The sequence below is a fragment of the Ictalurus furcatus genome, chromosome 15 (genome assembly GCF_023375685.1).
Source record: "Ictalurus furcatus strain D&B chromosome 15, Billie_1.0, whole genome shotgun sequence".
In the NCBI taxonomy this organism is placed as follows: domain Eukaryota; kingdom Metazoa; phylum Chordata; class Actinopteri; order Siluriformes; family Ictaluridae; genus Ictalurus; species Ictalurus furcatus.
Genome location: NC_071269.1, coordinates 7087761 through 7106402, shown reverse-complemented (window position 1 = coordinate 7106402; position 18642 = coordinate 7087761). Strand labels below are relative to the sequence as shown.

General features: G+C 40.5%; 1 protein-coding gene across 1 annotated transcript in view; it reads left to right on the top strand.

Annotated features, from left to right (window-relative positions):
- The window catches only part of dlgap4a (discs, large (Drosophila) homolog-associated protein 4a), a 105689-nt gene that overhangs the window by 80937 nt on the left and 6110 nt on the right, over positions 1–18642 (top strand). The window contains exons 8-13 of the mRNA XM_053644388.1: positions 6407–6415; positions 9597–9958; positions 11953–12041; positions 13842–14233; positions 16425–16516; positions 17955–18110. Of these exons, the coding sequence (XP_053500363.1) occupies positions 6407–6415; positions 9597–9958; positions 11953–12041; positions 13842–14233; positions 16425–16516; positions 17955–18110 (1100 nt within the window). The remainder of the gene's footprint in view (positions 1–6406; positions 6416–9596; positions 9959–11952; positions 12042–13841; positions 14234–16424; positions 16517–17954; positions 18111–18642) is intronic.

Here is an 18642-nt window from a genome sequence, read left to right as displayed (position 1 = left end):
TCACTAAAAAAACCCCCACAGAATTACAAGAGAATGTGTATCTCCTGTACTGTTCTAACATGTTGAGCAATTACCATTAATATTTATTTTAATTGCTTATTAAAGCACATCTATTATGGTTTTGAAACGGGCCTAAAATTGTTTTAAAGGTCTCATACAATAGATTCATGTGCATCCGAGGTCAAAAAACACTTTAACGTGCTCATAATTTTCTCAGCATGACCTTTTTCCCCCCAGTGTCACAAAAAACTCGTTAAATGATTCGTTCTAAATGATTCATTCTAAACTCCTGCTTTCAGAGAGCATACTCTGCTCTGATTGGTCAGATGTCCCAGTCTGTTGTGATTGGTCTACTGCTGTCAGCGTGTGTCAAAAAGGAAACGCCCACTACCGTAACAGCTTTCAGCTGCATCTGTTACATATGTAGGTTAGTACAGGAAGTAAGTCTGGAATCACTAACGACTTGTTTCAGCTGTTCAGAATCGGTTCCTTCTTTTGGGAGTCAATAACAATAATGTCGTGAGCTTTGATTTTTGAAACTTTGCAGACTTTTTACATTCACAAACAGCTCTATAACACACTACATGAAAGGTAATATTTGAAAAACCATAATAGGTGCACTTTAATGAATACTGTTCTCTTCAACAGAGCCTTGCACAAGTATCCCCCCTCCCCTTTCTTCACATGTTGTTCTGGGACTTAGGATTATAAATCACAAATCTACACAAAATAGCCCGTAATATTGAAGTGACAGGAAAAAAAACTTTTCAAAATTAGTTAAAACTCAAAGTTGTGATTGTATAAATATTCGTCCTCGTTTCTGTGAAACCCCTAAATTAGTTCAGGAGTCACATAATTAGTTGAACGGAGTCGACCTGTCACATGATCTCGATGTGAATACGGGGTTCGGTTATTAAATCCGTTACTAAAATTGAAAAGAGTATGACGCAACAGTGACACCAACCAGAGGAGGCTGTCCACCAACCTGTACAGAGGATATTATCCAGAGAAGCAACCAAGAGTCCAATTGTAACACTTAAGGAGCTGGAGAGATCATCGACATCGAACTTTACCCTCAGACACCATAGCTTGGACGCTGTGAGTTTACCAAAAGGCATGTAGACTCCGCAAACATGTAGAAAAGGTTTTCTAGTTTCATAAGATCACTTTAGAGCTATAATGTGCTGAAACCTAACACCACTGAGAAACATCATTGCGACTGTGAAGCATGTTGGTGGTAGTATCATGGAGAGTGTTACCTATGGCATATTTGTTGCGTCTCTGCTGAATCCTCTATTTACCCAGCATCCTCTAGGCAGAATCGTTTGTCATGCCTATTATTTACAAATAATGGATTAGGTGTTGCAAAGTTAGGGAATTTTTTTAATATCTCGATGGATACTTTTCCAGAATTTTGTCCTGGACTTGCTTTGATAACTGCTTGGTTATCATTATGCTGTTTGTTTAGATATGTTCTCTAATAAACTTTGGGTTCTTCCAGGAACATGTGCATTAATGCTGAGAGCTTGTGACACTTAATTGCACACAGGTCAACTCTTTCCAACTAATCATGTGACTTCTGAAATAATGTATGGGTCTCACAGCAACACAGGGGGGAAGTTGGTTAATACTTGCGCAATTGCAATTTTTACGTTACAATTTTGCAAGCACTGTTTCAGTTTCAATATTATGGACTGTTTTATGTAAGTTCATGACCTATCATTCCAATATGGAAGAGGTCAAGGGGTGAATACTTACGCATAGCACTCTATCTTGCTGCCGTTATATCAACTGCTTATTTTATCTTATCTTAGCCGCTTATGTTTATGCGACCTTTACACATTGACTAGACTGCAGGTTTTTTTTCTTTTTCTTTTTACGACCAGAGCAACCTCATGATGTTGTGATAAGTAATTCAGATGTCCTGCACTGATCTCTCTACCCTGGTGAGACCTGTTTGGACGGCCTTTCTAAAACCAGATTAGAGTAACACATACATCGCTGGGTCTCGGTTAGCATCACATCGCTCTTTACACACACCAGAGGTACTGTCAGAGAGAAATGGACAGTCATAGATGATGTATACGTGAAGTTATAAAGTGCAGATGAAGCTGAATTGATAAGACAGCTGCAGTTATCTGCATTAATATGTTTGCCATCTGTAATAGTTGTTCCTGGAGTGTCTCTGTCTCTTTGTGCGTGCACACACACACACACACACACACACACATGCTGGCCTATATTCTTGGGGACAGTGACAAGCTGAGATGGGACTCTCTTGGAGCTTAAAGGCTAATGTTTCCAAATCGCACTCTCTCTGTCTCTGTCTCTCTCTGTAGCCTAGCAGCAGACTTGAATCTTAATACAAACTAAATAACCTCAGAATCAGAATCGCTTATGAGCCAAGTGCGTTTTCACATGTGTTGTGAACTAAAGAACGGTTACACAAAGCCTGCGCAGAATGTAGTAAAAGTTAACAATGACCTAGCTAACCAAATAATGAGGGGGTACAAAGTTTTGCACACAATTAAATCTCACATACTCTCTTTTTCCATTAATCATACAACCAATCAATCACTCAATCAGCTGAGTAATTCATTAATTGATTGACAGAAAGAACGAGCATGAAAGTGTGCAAAAGAATGCAAAAGTTTGCACACCCCTAAGGAAAATGCAGACAAAGAAATTTTACACAACAAAACATCTAAAGGGTTTGATTTTATGAATTAAAGGAGATTACTGGAGACTGAGAGGGTTATGGCAGGGTTTGATAGTTGTCTGAAGTTTTTGTAGATAAATTGTAATATAGAGTTACATTTTCCCTTTTCCACCCAGACACTATACTTCTATATACAGTGGGTGATTCAGTAACATCCAGGCGAAAGTAAAATACGCACATGATATGGCTTCAAAACGATTAAAATCATCCATTGTTATTATTCACATTGATTTTATTTAGGCAATTTTTGTAATTATTTAAAATCGCCCTGAAACATTTGAACATGTGGTATTACTGAAACGGCGATTCCAAGGCCCAATTGCGTGCTTCCAACTTTGTGGCAACAGTTTGAGGAAGAAAGTTTTATGGTCAGGTGTATGGTCAGGTGTCCACATACTTTTGGGTATGCAGTGTACAGTAGCTGACAAAAAAACAACACAAAAACACAAAACAATTTTGCCTTCCTTTTACACTCCAGTTAACCTTCTGTAGTAGTAATAATAATAATAATAACAATAATAATAACAAACAATAACAAAACAACTATTATTATTATTATTATTATTATTATTATTATTATTGCCAGCGTGGCGTATTTTATCCATTTATTCCCTTTTACCGCTCCCTTCCCATCCGCTAACTTCCCTAGCACGTGACCCAAACCACGTGCCCGTCTCCTTGCGTTTTTATTGGTTGAGACTAACAGACCGAAAACGGGCGAGACTCTGTGGCTGAATTCCAATTGGCTTCCTCCTCCCCTCTACTGAGCGCACTCCATAGTGCGTGAAATAATCCATCACACACTACACACAGTGCACTCACGAGTTGAACAGAGTGCGATTTGTACTACAGCCCAGTGTGATTGTGTCGCAGGTCCCAAAGCGTAAAGAATCCGCTTATTTTTAATTCTGCTCCAGCGCTGTGTTTATTGATGCTTCGCGAAAGATGTCGAAGTGTTTGAAAATGGCGAAAGCGGCGTGTTGTGAGTCAGTGCGTGTCGAAAAGAGTGATTCTAACCGAGTCTTTTTGTTGTAGTGAGCGACATGGAAGCGGTGAATGGGTGGTGAATAGAACGGGTTTCGGGTTGCCTTGAAATATAACAACAGAAAAGGTTTTGTTTTTTGTTTTTTTTACGGATAAGTTCAATGTTTGGGATGTTTGTGCTACAACATGATGGAGTTTGTTCATCGACATTAATCTCAGATAAATAAGAAGAGGAATCATTTCACGGTAAAGTCCTAATTAGTGGAAAGTCTTCCAGTTATGCAATGTGTTATACTGCTTGTAATAATAATAATAATAATAATAATAATAATAACAATAATAAATATCCATTTATTTGTTATAATCTGTAATAAACAATATCAGAAAGATGCTATCTTTCATCAATGGGTTTCTTCCTGTAAGTTAACCTTGGTACCCTGGTTGCCAGATTTGGAGTAAAGACCTTTGAATATCTGACTTTTTCAAAAATTAAAATGAATAATCAGGACACAGGCACACAGAAGTCATGTATGTGTATATATATATGTAACTCACTTAGTGTTTATTTATTTATTCATTAATTTAGTGTATGATTTATTAAATCTATAATGAATTATAATTTTTTTAATGAAACCATATCTAACAGAACTCCTCCCAACCTGGCAACCTCCTTTGTGGTCACTCGTTGTTAGCCGTTCAGTTGCTAGACAGCTAATCGACGCTAACAAACCATTTTTTTAAAGAACGAAAGAGAGAAAAATGAAAGTCCCACGTCATAACAGACTTGTTGGCATTCAAGCACTGTTGTTTAGCAAAATAAATCATTAAAACCTTTTCAATATCATGTGGCTATCTATCTAGGTAAGTTTAAAATGATTTTATTAGCCGAAATTACTAGCTAACTTCCTATGTTTTCGGGAATGAGTCACTATAACGACACAGTGTGTGTGTGTGTGTGTTGTTTGTTTGTTTAGGTTTTAAGCAAATGAGTATTCTTCTATGGCTCATTAAAGCAGAAGCCAGCTAGTGGGCTCAGTTTTCAAGGAAAGTCTAAACGCTCAATGCTAATTTGATATTATTTCTCTTGAAGTGCTGAAAGCCAGACTGAAGATTCTGAAGCTTGTCGCCAGAAAAGTGCACAAAAAAACGTCGACTAGAGTGAGAGACTCTACAGTGTGAAAGATGATTATTTTCAATCTTGTGCAGGTAAACGTGACTCAGGAGAAGGGGATTGTAGGTGCAAGAACTCGCCTTTTGAATCTTTGGTGCTGTGAGTCAAGCAAAACATTGTTTTAGAAAAGACGGTGAAACGATGATGAATTGTTGGAAGTTGTGTGTGTGGGGGAAACCTCAAGTGGACCTCCAGAGATGAGCATGGAAAAATGGACGGCAAGAAGAGGCGACGCTGAAGTACAGATTAGCCCTATCTGCACTTTCCTATTTTACAGGTGCTTTTGTCATTTTATTACTGTCTGGATCTGTGTTTTTCTCCAGACTCGGTGCTCGTCTGATCATTTTAGTCCAAAAATGCATGCTTTAGATGAGACACTTAACCATATACTTGGTCCAGGTGATAAAACCTCGTATCTTTGCTACTCCAGCGACCTCTTGGACGCCATCTTGTGAGCAGAGCGTGATCACATGACCACGTGATATAAACATGTAGAATATACAACCCGCTAGAAACTCGCTCGTCCTCTGTTGTGGTCATATTATTGCTGTCTGGATGCGACAGTTTCATCGGTGAGAAGACACGTGAATAAATCTGTTAGACGTCCTGCTGAAAGACTGATTCGAGTAGGGCTGAAGTCAAGAAGACAAGCATGAAGAAGAAGGTGATGGTGAAGAAGGGGGGCCGGGGGATTAGACAAGGTAAAGGCAAAATACAGAAGAAAAAAACGACAAAGTAAGGAGGAGGAGGAGGAAGAAGACGACGGCCAGGACGAAGTAAAAATGGTTACAGAGAAGAAGGAAGCCATGAAGATGACTTACACGACTGATAGGAGGAAGACGTTGACGGACCACAGAGAAGATGACTGCTGTCGTGAAGAATAAAATGATGATGGATGACCACAATCACGACAACACCCACGAAGAAAACGATGGTGACTGCGATGAATCTTACAATGCCCTCCATTAATATTGGCACCCTTGGGAAATTTGAGCAAGGAAGGCTGTGAAAAATTCTTTATTGTTTAACTGTTTGATCTTTTGTTTAAAAAAAAAAAAAACAATCACAAAAATACTCTCATGGATATCAAACAATTACAAAAACAACACAGGTTTATGACTTTTTTATATATATATATATACAGTATCTCACAAAAGTGAGTACACCCCTCACATTTTTGTAAATATTTGATTATACCTTTTCATGTGACAACACTGAAGAAATTACACTTTGCTACAATGTAAAGTAGTGAGTGTACAGTTTGTGTAACAGTGTAAATTTGCTGTCCCCTCAAAATAACTCAACACACAGCCATTAATGTCTAAACCGCTGGCAACAAAAGTGAGTACACCCCTAAGTGAAAATGTCCAAATTGGCCCAATTAGCCATTTTCCCTCCCCGGTGTCATGTGACTTGTTAGTGTTACAAGGTGTTAGGTGTGAATGGGGAGCAGGTGTGTTAAATCTGGTGTCACATGAAAAGATATAATCAAATATTTACAAAAATGTGAAGGGTGTACTCACTTTTGTGAGATACTGTGTGTGTGTGTGTGTGTATATATATATATATATATAAAGTTAAATATAGGTGTGCAACAATCATTGGCACTTCTATGAATTCATATGAGGGGAAAAAATATATTTGAAGTATATTCCCATTGATATGTAAAAAAAAATTTAATACACCTGGGTGACCAGGAACAGGAAATTGTTCAACCATGACTTCCTGTTTCACAGTGGTATAAATATGAGGTAACACACAGGCCAAATTCCCTTAGTCATTCATAGCAATGGGTAAGACCACGGAATATAGCTGTGATGTGAGGCAAAAGGTTGTTGAGCTTCACAAAATGGGAAGTGTCTATAAGAAATTAGTACAAACATTGAAAATACCCATTTCCACCATCAGGGCAATAATTAAGAAGTTCCAGTCAACTGGAAATGTTATGAATAAACCTGGAATTGGACGTGTGTCTATATTGTCTCGACTCACTGTGAAGAGGACAGTTCAAGTGACCAAAAAATCTCTAAGGATCACATCATATTTAACAAAAGATCAAAAGGTTAAACAATAAGAACAAATTTTCACAGCCTTCTTTGCTCATATTTACCAAGGGTGCCAATAATAGTGGAGGGCACTGTGTATCGCAGAAATTGATGCAAAATCAAGGAAACTCTGCAATATTCGGAGGAGCTTGCAATTTGTTTTGTTGTGTGTCTCTCTCTCTCTCTCTACCATGTGGTTCCTGTCGCTGTGCTCTCTCAGTCCTCTGGCCTTTACACAGCAGGGGAGCAACCACACTGTTTCTCTCTCTTTTACTGCCCCACACACACACAGCAGGCTGATCAGACTCCAGTAGCAGTAGCAGTCCTCACAGCAATAGTCTATGGAAATGAAATTTTCTGCTACCTGCGGTAACTATGGCGCTTCTTACCTTGTGAGGTGTCCCCCCACCCCCCCCACCCCCTTCGCTTCTCTTCACTAATTTCCTCCTGACGTGTGCCTGAAATTTCTCGTCTCAAGCTCCGTGTTAATTTACTCAGTTTAATTATGGCGGCGCGGCTCTGGGACTCCGACCCGAACGAGCCTCTTAATTAAACCCATTTAATTCCCACAGAAGAGAAAGTGGTTAGAGGAATTGAACGCAGATGTAGATGTTGATCAGCGTGTCCATTCTGTGCAATCGCACAAATCTCCACCTGACTCGGACTTCCGTTTTAATTCTGAGGCTTTGAGGCGGGGCTACACCTCATCAGTTCAGATATCGTACACCTGGAATATTTTCTCTCCGTGACTCAGTGAACAGCTGCATGTTCTCCACCAAGACATCAGTTAAGAAAAGGCTTAATGCTTAATTAAGGAACAGTAACGAGAAATTCCTCCTTGTTTTCTTTACAAACAAAGGAACCACAGCTCTGACTTCCTGTGGTGTTTTTGTTTCTTTATTTATTTAATGCTTGTTTTTTTTCATCGCCGTTTCATTCATGTAGGGGTGAGGCGGAAAATATCTAATCGTGGTTCTCAAAGGCTTTTCTACAATACGATGACTCTCAGTGGAAGCGTTTATATTTAAAAAAAAGAATAATACTTAAGAAATATCGCGAATGAGAACCCTATTAAAAATCTGTACAAATTAACATTTGGAAATTTTTAAAGGTTAATATAAAAATTTAAATGTCAGATCAGCTGCTTCCAGTAAGAGAATGTGTGTGTGTGCGTGTGTGTGTGTGTGTGTTTAAAAAGAGTGGTTTAATTAGTTTTTGAAAAAATTTTAATCATAATGAATAAATAACACTGACAGCAATATTAAACATTTTTAAATAATAATAATAATGTAACAAAAACGCTGGAAGTGTCTGAAGATTCTGAAGCTCAGCACCAGAAAAGTGTCAAACAAAACGTAGGCAATAGTGAGAGGCTCTACAACGTGAAAGATGATTATTTACAATCTTAAGCACATTAGAAGCTGGAGGAAAACCAGACGTCGGCTTTTCAGCAGCTTTTCCGATTATTATTCATCGTAATTTCGTTGTTTTTCTTTCTTTTTTTTTTTAAGTGTCTGTAACGATTTTATTTTCTTCAAAAAACGCAGGAATTACGAGTCTATAATGAGTAACTTAGCACGCGTGTCTAACTTTACATGTTGTGGCATGAGGATTTCATCGTCGCGTCACGTTTTTATCATCTTGACGTGTCGACAAGCTTCACGTGTGGAGGGGTTTGCCAACAATGAACTGCAAATCCCACTTAGTGGTAATAATCTGTTCAACAACATCATTAGCGTCGTAAAGCATGACCTCTGTGACCAGGACGAGCCGAGTCACGCTTATCCGCTTTCCCAGAACGCTTCTGCGCCAGGTGTGCGAGCTGTACTGAGACTCGCGCGGGGTTTAAAAGGCCGCTTTTGTTCCCACATTGGCCTTGAGCCCGACGTCTCGCCCAACTGTAGCACTGTGTGTGTGTGTCTGTGTGTGTGTTAGACTGTGCTTCTCTGATCCTGACAGAGACAGGAAGCAACCGTCCATATTAATGAGGTGTGGACTCGTAGTAGTGAGTCAGAGAATAGACTTTTATAAATGTGTAATAACAGTCTATTTATTTAGGAAATGAAATGGAAATTAAAAAATAATAAATCATTAAAAATATTAAGATAAATGTTATAACAAAGTGGGTAAAGCATGGAATTGTAGCTAAAAAGACAAATACTATTTGTAAAGATATTTATTTACTACAAATTGGATATACATGAGATTTTAATGTCGTAGAAATTCCGAAAGTATTAATAAACGGAGCATAAAGTAAATAATTAATCAAGATGAAATGGCACTCGTAAATCGGATACAGCAGAAAATTGTAGCGAAGTGAAAAAAATGATTTATATACAAAATAACGCAACAGAAATTTAGAGAATTGTTGCTCAGGGGAAAAAAAAAATATTTAATACAAATAATAACAATGAAACAACAAAAATGTCACAGTGTTTCATAAATCATTTTTTTTTTTTATGTAATTAAATAGTAAAAAAAAATTTGTATTAAAACTTTGGTAAAGCCGGCGAGAGAGAGAGATAAATAAAAATATTTTTTATAATACAAATTAAAATAATAGTTTACAAAATGTAAAACTTGACAAAAGTCCGGATGAAAATGTTTGGGGTTGCTTTTTAAAACTGTTGTGATTTTAATGGCTGATTTTGAAAAAAACTTTTTCTTTCTTCCGCAGCCCATAACAAGACTCCGCCCCCGGTCCCGCCCCGCTCCGCCTCCAAGCCCTTCATCTCGGTGACGGTGCAGAGCAGCACGGAGTCGGCGCAGGACACCTACTTGGAGCAGCGCAGCGAGGCCAACAGCCAATCAGGACGCAGCAACTCTTCGGACAGCGCCACCAGCTCGAGGACGGGCAGCCTGGCCAAAGCTCCTCTCCCCATCCCCCTGGTGCCCCCCATCCCCGTACCGGTGCCAAGTGCCCGTGTGAGCAGCCCCCCTCCTCCTCCTGCCCGAGAAACCCAAACCGTGAGCGTTGGCTTCACGCAGGACGAACCTCGGTGCGCCGCCAGGAGGAAACTCTCCTCCATCGGCATCCAGGTGCGTCTGCCGTCCGAGTTTATACACGTTAGACTTCATCATTTTAAATTAAAAAAAATATATTTAGTACACATTAAGTGGTTTACACATGGATGGTGATATTGTAATACATTGAAAACTACAAAATCTCTTCTCCTTTATATGCACTCACTGTCCACTTTAATAGGAACACCTGCACATTCATGCAGTTATCTGATCAGCCAATCATGTGGCAGCAGCACAGTGTAGACAATCATTCAGAACTTCAGGTGATGTTCACGTCAAACATCAGAACGAAGATAAAGTGTGATCTCTGCGACCATGGCACGGATGTCGGTACCGGACGGAGCGGTGTCAGTATTTCAGAAACTGCTGATCTCCTGGGATTTTCACACACAGCTCTAAACTCTAGAGAACGGTGCAAAATAACCTTGCCTGAGCAACAGTTCTGTGGGTGGAAACGCCTTGTTGGTGGGAGAGATCAGAGGAAAATGGACAGATGGGTTCTGTCTGCAAGGAGGGATGTAGTAACATATGGTAACATAATCAGTCTTTGCAGCCGTGGTGAGCAGAAAAGCATCTCAGCATGCAAAAAACATCAAACCTCGAGGTAGATGAGCTATAACAGCAGAAGACCACGTCAGGTTCCACTCCTGTCAGCCAGGAACAGGACTCCGACACCATCGTGAGCACGGACTTGCCCTAACTGGACGGGTGAAGATTTATTTTTCTAATCAACCTGGTATTTTTCCGTCTTCAGCTGTCCGGGTCAGGTACAGTCCGTGCCCACGATAGTGTCGGACTCGTCTTCTTGGCTGACGGGAGTCACGTATAATTTTGGAAGTCCGGCAAAATCTCCGCTTTGTTCTTCTTTAAAATGTTATTTTTACTAAATCCAGAGTTCACTTCGTATTTTGAAGATTTGTGTTAATTGGGCGAAAGTTCTCTGGAAGCCGTGGTGTGTGACTTCATGCATTAAAGTCCATCAGTAATGAGTTCCTGCTGCTCAGCTTTCAGATATTAAGTCAGTGCCAGTAATACTGAGTGTGTGTGTGTGTGTGTGTGGTTCATTCCCTGGAGAAAAGGAGTGCATCTTTAAAAAGGACAAAGTGTCAGGCAAAGTGTCGCTCAGCTGCTTTATTAGCGCTCTTAGTGGTGCATGAATATGGCAGGGTTTTTTTTTCCTGTGAGTTTTTTTTTTTTTGTTGTTTTTTTTTAGTTTAGTTTTTTTATTACAAAAAAATGGAAAACCCCCTTTTTTTCCATCCTGATGCCCTTCCCCTGGATGGAGCTCTCATCAACTAGAGGCTCCAGCCTGGAGATTGCTGAGGATGATACCGCTAGGACTGCAATTACCACATACAGTTTTGCACTCAGGTGTCCTTCAGTGAACAGTGGACTAGTTCAACAAACAGACTTCATATAAAACCATAATGAACTTTCTTTTACTTTCACACTATCCGTTGTTACCCAGATGAGGACGGGTTCCCTTCTGAGTCTGGTTCTCTCAAGGTTTCTTCCTCATATCATCTTAGGGAGTTTTTCCTCACCACCGTCACCACCGTCTCGCTCAATAGTTATAAATTCACACATTTAAAATATCTATACTGTGTTTGTTTCTGTAAAGCTGCTTTGAGACAACATCCATTGTTAAAAGCGCTATACAAATAAAACTGAATTGAATTGTATAACTAAAGCCTCGTTTAGTTCAATTATAAAATTAAAAGTTGTCGTTTTGACACTCGGACCAATCGCTGATTTCCCTGTGAGCTGAACTCGAGCCATGAATCTTTTAAAGTCCAGGTCTTGTGTTCTTAATACTGCATTCGACTAAACTTTGGAGGGGGGGAGCAAACAAAGTAAACACCCCTCTTTGTCTGCACAGCCCGCTCCCGAGTTTAGCAAGTGACGTCGAATCAACATGGCCGCTCATAGCACAACCAGTAAACCCAGCAGCACTGCTTATCTTTAACATAGTTATACTGTGTGTATGTGTGTGTGTGTGTGTTGGACAGGTGGACTGCGTTCAGCCTATGCTCCGAGAGGAACACACTCCCACCACGAAGTTCCAGTCCATCGGAGTTCAGGTGGAGGACGGCAGGCCGTGAGTTCACACTCCTTATTCCACTTCCTCTTCATTTCCATTTCAGCTGATGCTTTCCTACAGTGAGTCGGTAGGGAGTCGGTCGGTCAGTAGGGAGTCAGTTGGTCGGTAGGGAGTCGGTCGGTCAGTCAGTAGGGAGTCAGTCGGTCAGTAGGGAGTTGGTCGGAAGGGAGGGCGGCTGTGGGTTTAAACAATTTTTAAAGTGACTTCCTCATGAGGACGATCGCAGAAACAGTCTCCTCGATCATCCATTTTGTTTCCTTTTTTTTTCCATCCGAAGCTCAACGGTGATTCGTTTTTAAATTTTTTAAGTTGTTTAAATGAAGTCATTGGCTAAAAAAACAACCAAACATCAAATCCATCACTGGAAATAAAAATACACTGTCCGAATGTAATTAAGCTCTGAGGTACCGTGTGTGTTTTTAATCACGCTCCTTTTTGAGTACTTGTGGCTGTGAGTTAACGTCTAAATATATATTTCACGGACGTTCCACGACCTTAATAATAACTTTAAACGGCTAAAAAGTATGATGGGTAATACTTTAATAAATAAAACACTGTATTTGTTGGTATTTTGCTGTGGTGTAAAGAAGGAAACCCTTCAGGACATGCTGTTCTGGGGTAATAATCGGTTTGGGTGTGGTGAGAGGAGCGCTGCTCGGTCACGCCACCACGTCGTTGATTATTTGTCCTGTAACAGCGTGACACGGAGTGTTTTATTCCTTACTAATCATTACCCACATAAAATAAATATACCCTCATTATCAGCGTTGTTGCAGATCAACAATTTCTATATGTTTTTCTGTTTGTTTTTATTTTATTTGATTACATTTATTATTTTTTTATTTGTTAATAATGTTTGAACAGTGAGTATTCAGGGACCAGAGAGATTTTGTGCAGGATTTTTCTCTGACGTTGTGTACAGACTCATTTATCATGCAATGTGTACACTGATGAATAGACAGTGTCTCTGCGCTGACGGGAGGAAGATCCGAGCGTAACTGAGATAATCAAATCCTGCGGGTCACATCATCCGCTCCTCATTCCCGCCGTCACTCTGTATTTCCATACCTGTCCCTCTCTCTCTGTCTGTCTCTGTCCCTCTCTCTCTGTCTCTCTCTGTCTGTCTCTGTCCCTCTTTCCTGTCTCTCTCTCTCTCTCTCTCTCTCTCTCTCTCTCTGCCTCTCTCTCTCTCTCTGTCACTGTACGTCTGTCTCTGTCCCTCTCTCTCTGTCTGTGTCTCTCCCTCTCTCTCTCTGTCTGTCTCTGTCCCTCTCTCTCTCTCTCTGTCACTCTTTCTCTGTCTTTCTCTCTCTCTCTGTCTCTCTCTCTCGTCACTCTGTCTCTCTTTCTCGGTCTCTCTGTCTCATTGAAATGTAGAACGCACCTGAATCTAATCTTAATCTTACCTAACGCTCCTTTAAACATAGAAAGTTTTGAGCCGAAAGAGATAAAGACAAAACCAGGAAGCGATATGCAGTTTCTCTGAGGGTCTATTAGATGAGCTGTAACAGGAATGTCATAAATGTACTATTATGGTTTTTTTCTATTTATTTAGCTGTTTAACAAAAAAAGCTTTTTAACAATCCCCCCCCCCCCCCCCCGCCAATCATATTATCATTAACAATATAACTGAAATAACTGAATTATTTCCAACATCAATTATTGTTGAGGAAGTTGTCAAATCTCTTGATATTATTTTTGGTGAACAGAGCTAGAAATTAAATAAAATTAATAATTAATATTAATAAAAACTTTATTTCTAAATTCCCTTGGGCGTGTGTGTGTGTCTGTGTCTAGGCTGAGCCGCTTCAGCAGCATGGCATCCAGACAGGAGACGGCCGACGCCGAGACTCAGGACCGGATGGACGGTAAAGCTTCGGAGAACATCGGCACCGCTTGCAGCACTCAGACGCTGGACTGTCCTGGCAGCGCAGGGAGAGCACAGAAATCCTCTTTCACCATGCCGGAGAGCATCGAGGAGGCTCTGGACCCGTCCTCCCTTCCTCCTCCTCCTCCATCCCTGCAGAGTGTTAGCGTGAACGGAGCGTCAGAGCAGCCCGGAGCCCCGACGGTGTGCCTCAGGGACGGACACTGCTTCCTCCGACTCCTGCAGGCCGAGACGGGCCGCATGGACGCCTGGTGCCAGCAGATGGAGCAGGAAAGCAAAGAGAAGCAGCTCTCAGAAGAAGGTGAGAAGAAATTTCTGGCATGGGGAGGTGGGTGGGGCAGGGGGCGTGTCTCATAGTTTTGTTCCTGCTAACTTTTTTTTTTTTTTTTTTAGGACCATATACACAAAAATGACTGTTCTTGACTGATTTTTTTTTGTATTGCTGCACAAACTTCTGTATTTATTTTGAACATAATTAACAAGTAGCTAAAACTCTGCAAATCCAGCAGCACAAAATGCACGTTTCAGTGAAAAACGAGCACTTGCTGGATGATTGCAAGCAAATCCGGGTTGCCAGACTGAGCGCACTGTTTCCATGTAAACCGTGGAACCATGTTCCGTCTTTTAAAGGATTTTTGAAAAGGACACATTACAATTCTCAGCCTTTCAAACCCCACCCCCACTCCCAAAGGTTCAAGCTGATTTTAAACTAGTGCACTCATGGGGGATCCTGACTGAATCTGGCAACCCTAGAACATTTTTTTTTTTTGTTTTTAATTCTGGAATTCAGGATTTTTCTGAGCTGGAGAACAAACCGAACGTTCGTCAGTTACAGTACCGAGGTCGAAAACTGATCCTGTAACTCTGTATTGTTTGAATGTTAGCTAGCTAGTGACAGGCTAGTTTCTAGCTAGCTTATTACGCATGTTACGATGAAACGTTATGACAGACTGAAGGTTTTGTGGTGTGACGTGTTTTTTTTACAACCGTCTAAGGCTGCGTTCACACTTTCTATATTTTGCTTTCAGATGTGTGTGTTTTGTTTTTTGTTTTTAGATCATTTGAATGCCCTGTGTAACCATAACAACGCTCTTTAACAGTCCTAGCTAATATTCACTAACCACCTGGTCTAGCTTGTGGTCTAGATTAGATTGATCTTTCTAGGTAAATAAAGTTTGGTGTAACTCTGGTGACGAGGAGCTTGTTTGTCTTCGCTGTAGCTTTGGAGGAAGAAGATCGACTTCGCGTACGCCCGGTCATCATCCCTGACTTATTTTATTGGAATGCTCGCTAACTAACATGACAACTTTTTTCTTTTCTTTTTTTTTCTCCCCCCACTGACACTTTTGGTGTCGTGTCGGGAAGATCGTATCACCTCGCGGCCACGTGATGTCGGGCGTGCTTAAGAGAAACGTGTGAAAGCAGCCTTAACAGGAACCGTGCGGTCGCCTCGGGATTGTTCGAACTGCTCTCGATGAAAATTTCACCGCGTTTCATCACCGGTTCTAATCCGTGCTGCACTTAACACGATATTTCACAAATCCCCCAACACCTCACGACGTCACAAACCCCTCCCCCTTCGTCTTACTGACTGCACACGGCACCGAGTTTCATCACCTTCAGACAGAGCTGCTCGTTTAACACTTTATTATTCTTTTCTTTTTGGTGTTTATTCCTGCACATTTCCCCTCTGTCAGCTTTTATCCTCCTAAAGGAGCTACATGTGAGATTTATTTATTTATTTGTTTGTTTGTTTTAATTTCTACTTTCTTTCAAGCATTTTCTTTACAATCCTCATGAATCACTCGCAAGACATTAACTCTCACTCATGTGCTCATCCAGCGTCTGGCCAAATTTGGTGTCCGATTGAGATGGATGGGAGCGGACAGGCCAGACGGGCAGGAACATCTGGAAAAGAACGCCTTCATCTTACATTTAGCTCCTTTAACCAGATGCCCCAGCTAAGGCAGATGTGGAAGCTCTTACTTTAATAACCGTATGAATTGATAGCGATTCCCGAGTGAGGCTTTCATAAATATTTCAGGCACGGAAGTAAAAATATTTCGTGGCGTGTGTATATGAAATATATATATATATTACACACCTAGTCTCTTTCGGTGTTCAGGATGGAGGTTTAATCACCGCATGATAAACCCGGAATAAAGGACAGTACCGTGATCTAACTCTGGCTTTAATTAGACTCGTCTCATTTTTTTTAAGCTGCTACTTTTGGCTTTTAATTAAACACAGTGTGGACTTTAGGGTTGAACCGGTCGTTAAAAATCCCACCGGAAGAACATTAGTGTAGTTCTATAAGCGGAAATTAGATTAACGTTAACATTAACACTGGGACGTTTAAGACTTTCCCCATGACGAGGATTTATGTAGATGTGGCAACCAGACAAGTGCAGCATCTCTTCCATAAAAGGCTAGTGTTTAAGCTTAAGTTTCTCTCATCCTGCGTGTGTGTGTGCGTGCGTGCGTGTGTGTAGTGCTGGGGAAGATCCGCAGTGCGGTAGGCAGCGCTCAGTTGCTCATGTCTCAGAAGTTCCAGCAGTTTCGAGGCCTGTGCGAGCAGAACCTGGTGAGTCCCAGAGCCTCGGCTTGTAACGCGGCTTCACTCCGCGCTTATTAAAGGAGCTACATGTGAGATCGTGCGCACTTTCAGTTTCTTTTACGCATCAAACCATCCTCATGAACCACTCACACACACACACACGCACGCACACACACACACACACACACGCACACGAGCGTGTCCACGTGAATCAGCCGGCTGCTTCCGACAATCCTGATCTCGTTTACGCCGATCGCGACGGATGAGCTCGCTCATGCCTGATGGGAAAGCAATGTATTTTAAAATCTATTTTGTTTTTGTTTTATTTATTTATGTATTTTTATTGGAAAATGTATTTAAAACATATTGGAGTATATAAATGAACGAAATTTGATAAATATTCTTAATAGCGTTCATGATGAAACAATTCTTCTCCACTCCATGTAGTCTGTTAACAGTAAGCATTGGTTGCTAAGCAACATAACACAAGATTAGTGTCGCGAGTTCAAATCCCAGTGCTTTCACGGTTGGGCCCCTGAGCGAGGCCCTCAACCCTCTACTGCTCAGTTGTATAAATGAGAGAAATGTAAGTCGCCCTGGACGAAGGCGCTGTAAAAACGCAAACGTTTTGTTTACTAACCTGATTCGTGAATACGGAGTGCGGTGGTGATGCACTTGCGGGTGTGCGCATCGAGGATTTTACACCGTCTTCAGTCTGGGATCCGTTTTTTATAAAATGTACTAATTATCATCGGCGTCTGTTTTCAAACGAAAGAAATAGATCACAATCATAACCCAATATATTGTTTATATTGCAATAATATCTTTTGTGCATGTTAAAAATAAAATAACATCAAGTATGATTGATGTATTTTTTTACTGTAAGGCGTTTAATATTTTTACATAACGGAGTGAGTAGGGTTATTTATATATATATATATATATATATATATATATATATATATATATATATATATATATATATATATATATATATAAAATAAATATATTGCTTTTCCATATGGGATTCGAATATTAAACCTACTAAAACGTCTTCATTTGCATCAAGTGGCTCTAATTTTACATTTAGCTCCTTTAACAACAGTCTGAACGTCCGCAAAACAAGTCCGTTCCTGTTCTCACTTACGTTGTAGCAGCTGTAAACAGTCGTTCCCTTGCCAGCCTCACTCTCTCTATTATTCTTTCTCTTGAAGTTAAAGAATAAGACTATAAAAGGACCGCTCGTCAAACCTCAAAGCGTAAACTGAAGACAAATGTAAGAGATAAAAGGAACTGACTTGTTTCATGGGCATTGCACAACGTTAAACGTAGCTATAAACGGATAAAAAGTACGGCGAGTCAATTTGCCGTGGTGTCAGAGGAATAAAACACTGTTCTAATCAGTGTGTTATTCCTCTGTGTTACACACGTTTGTGTGTAACTTGTGCGTTCTTGTGCACACCAGGACGTGAACGCTCAGCCACGGCCCACTGCTCAGGACCTGGCTGGCTTCTGGGATCTTCTGCAGCTCTCCATCGAGGACATCAGCATGAAGTTCGAAGAGCTCCACCTGCTCAAGGCCAACGACTGGAAACTGCCAGAGAGCAGCAGCAGCAAAAAGGTGCCACGCTTTACACGTTTATCTGAGAACGTTTCTAAAGACCTTTTTTTTGTCGTCTGAGGATTACACACGGTTCAAATGGAAAGCATGTGATGGTTACAAAGGCAGTGACGGGATGCCAGGTGGATGATGAACTCGTTGACCAACGTAGCATTCACAGTACAATGTCGTTCAAATGGTCAATTTTACACACTCGGTGTTCTGATAAACTATTAAAGTACTGTACTCCATAATAATAATAATAATAATAATAATAATAATAATAATAACATTAAACGATTGGACTCCTTAGTTTGCTGCTTCAGTGTTTAAGGAAGGAATAAAACACTTCGTGGTGTGCTGTTTTAGGAAAATAATCAACAGTAGGATGGTGCACGTTACTCTTACCCACCCCTTTCCAATAATCTTAACGTGTTTTATTCCTCTTATGCCACAATTTGCCATTTTATTATTATCTGTTTATTGTTATGGAACTTCCACTAGCTGCTCTGAGCAAACCGTTTTACCTGGAGACTTGCACATTTCTCCGTAG